The 1,308-nt window shown below is 46.4% G+C and overlaps 1 protein-coding gene across 1 annotated transcript; it reads left to right on the top strand.

Moving 5' to 3' along the window:
* Positions 1 to 5: 5 nt before the first annotated feature.
* On the top strand, positions 6 to 903 carry LOC108382207 (U5 small nuclear ribonucleoprotein 40 kDa protein-like; the record flags this gene model as incomplete). Its single annotated transcript, XM_017638601.1, has 3 exons — positions 6 to 474; positions 536 to 784; positions 851 to 903. Coding segments are annotated over 3 exons (771 nt in total), but the record flags the coding sequence as incomplete, so codon positions are not given.
* Between the last annotated feature and the right edge of the window lie 405 nt (positions 904 to 1,308).

Here is a 1,308-nt window from a genome sequence, read left to right as displayed (position 1 = left end):
CACTGTTGAATGGCGGCCACAAAGGAGCAATTCTTGATGTGCAGTTTTCGGCACAAGGTGACTTGATTTTTTCTGCTTCAACTGACAAGAATGTAATCATCTGGGACGCGGGCACTTGTGTTCGAGTGAAGAAACTTACTGGACACCAGGGAATCGTCAACTCATGTTCTACTTCTCGAGACGCAAATAAGGCGCTACTTTGCAGCGCTTCTGACGATAAGACGGTCAGAATTTGGGACACTAGAAAGAGAGGCGTGGTTTCAACGTTCAAAGACGACTACCAACTAACTGCTATTACCTTCAACGATGCTGCCGATCAGGTGATTGTCGGTGGAATTGAGAACGTTCTGAAGGTGTACGATATGCGAAAGAACAAGCTGCTGTACACGATGGCAGGCCACTTTGACACTATAACCGGCCTTGCACTGTCTCCGGACGGAAATTTAGTGCTCTCCAACTCAATGGACAACTCTTGTAAGTGGTCAACTATAGAGGAGATGAGCAAGTTAGTTAATTCAATATTTGCTTGTTTCAGTATGCATTTGGGACATTAGACCGTTTGTGCAGACAAACCGGAACCTCAAAACACTGACCGGTCACCAGCACAACTTTGAGAAGAACCTCCTTCGATGCTCCTGGTCACCGGACAGCCGTCGCGTCACAGCAGGCAGCGCCGACCGCTTTGTCAACATTTGGGACGTCTACAACAAGCGCATCCTCTACAAACTGCCCGGCCACACTGGTTCAGTTAATGAGGTTGTCTTTCATCCCAAGGAGCCTATCGGTAGGAAATTAATGGTTTTTTTAAAAAGCAGAAATCTCTCTAATTTCACACCATATTCTCTTTCAGTCTTGTCCTGCTCCAGCGACCGACAGCTGTACATGGGCGAAATTGAAGCCTGAAAGGGGACACTCTTGCACTTGCTTTCTCACTAGGACCTATCACCTTACTCGGAAAGTTTTTCCATTCCCCTGTGTGTACATACAACATTTATAATTGCCATCCATCACTGCTTGGACGTCATAAGAGAGATGACACCCATACTTCAGCCATCAAATAAATGCAATTGGAAGCGATAGTGATTAGTATTCAGAGATGGTGGTGGACCAAAGTTGTCAATGGAAACGCGCGGGCGATTTTCTTTAGTACCGCACGGCGTGCGCATGCTTCTCTGCAGCTTCTCAGAGTGTGGAGCAAAAACAACAAATGCCTGACTGCACATTGCACTGTGTTTTCACATTTGCACAGTGTTTGTTGGTTCATTGACGTTTCTCATTTTGCACTTTCACCACCACCACCACCACCAC

The sequence above is a fragment of the Rhagoletis zephyria genome, unplaced genomic scaffold (genome assembly GCF_001687245.7).
Source record: "Rhagoletis zephyria isolate East Lansing unplaced genomic scaffold, Rhagoletis_zephyria_1.1 Rzeph_scaffold_25767, whole genome shotgun sequence".
NCBI lineage: Eukaryota > Metazoa > Arthropoda > Insecta > Diptera > Tephritidae > Rhagoletis > Rhagoletis zephyria.
Note: the sequence above shows the minus strand (reverse complement) of the source record. Positions and strands in the feature narration are given on the sequence as shown.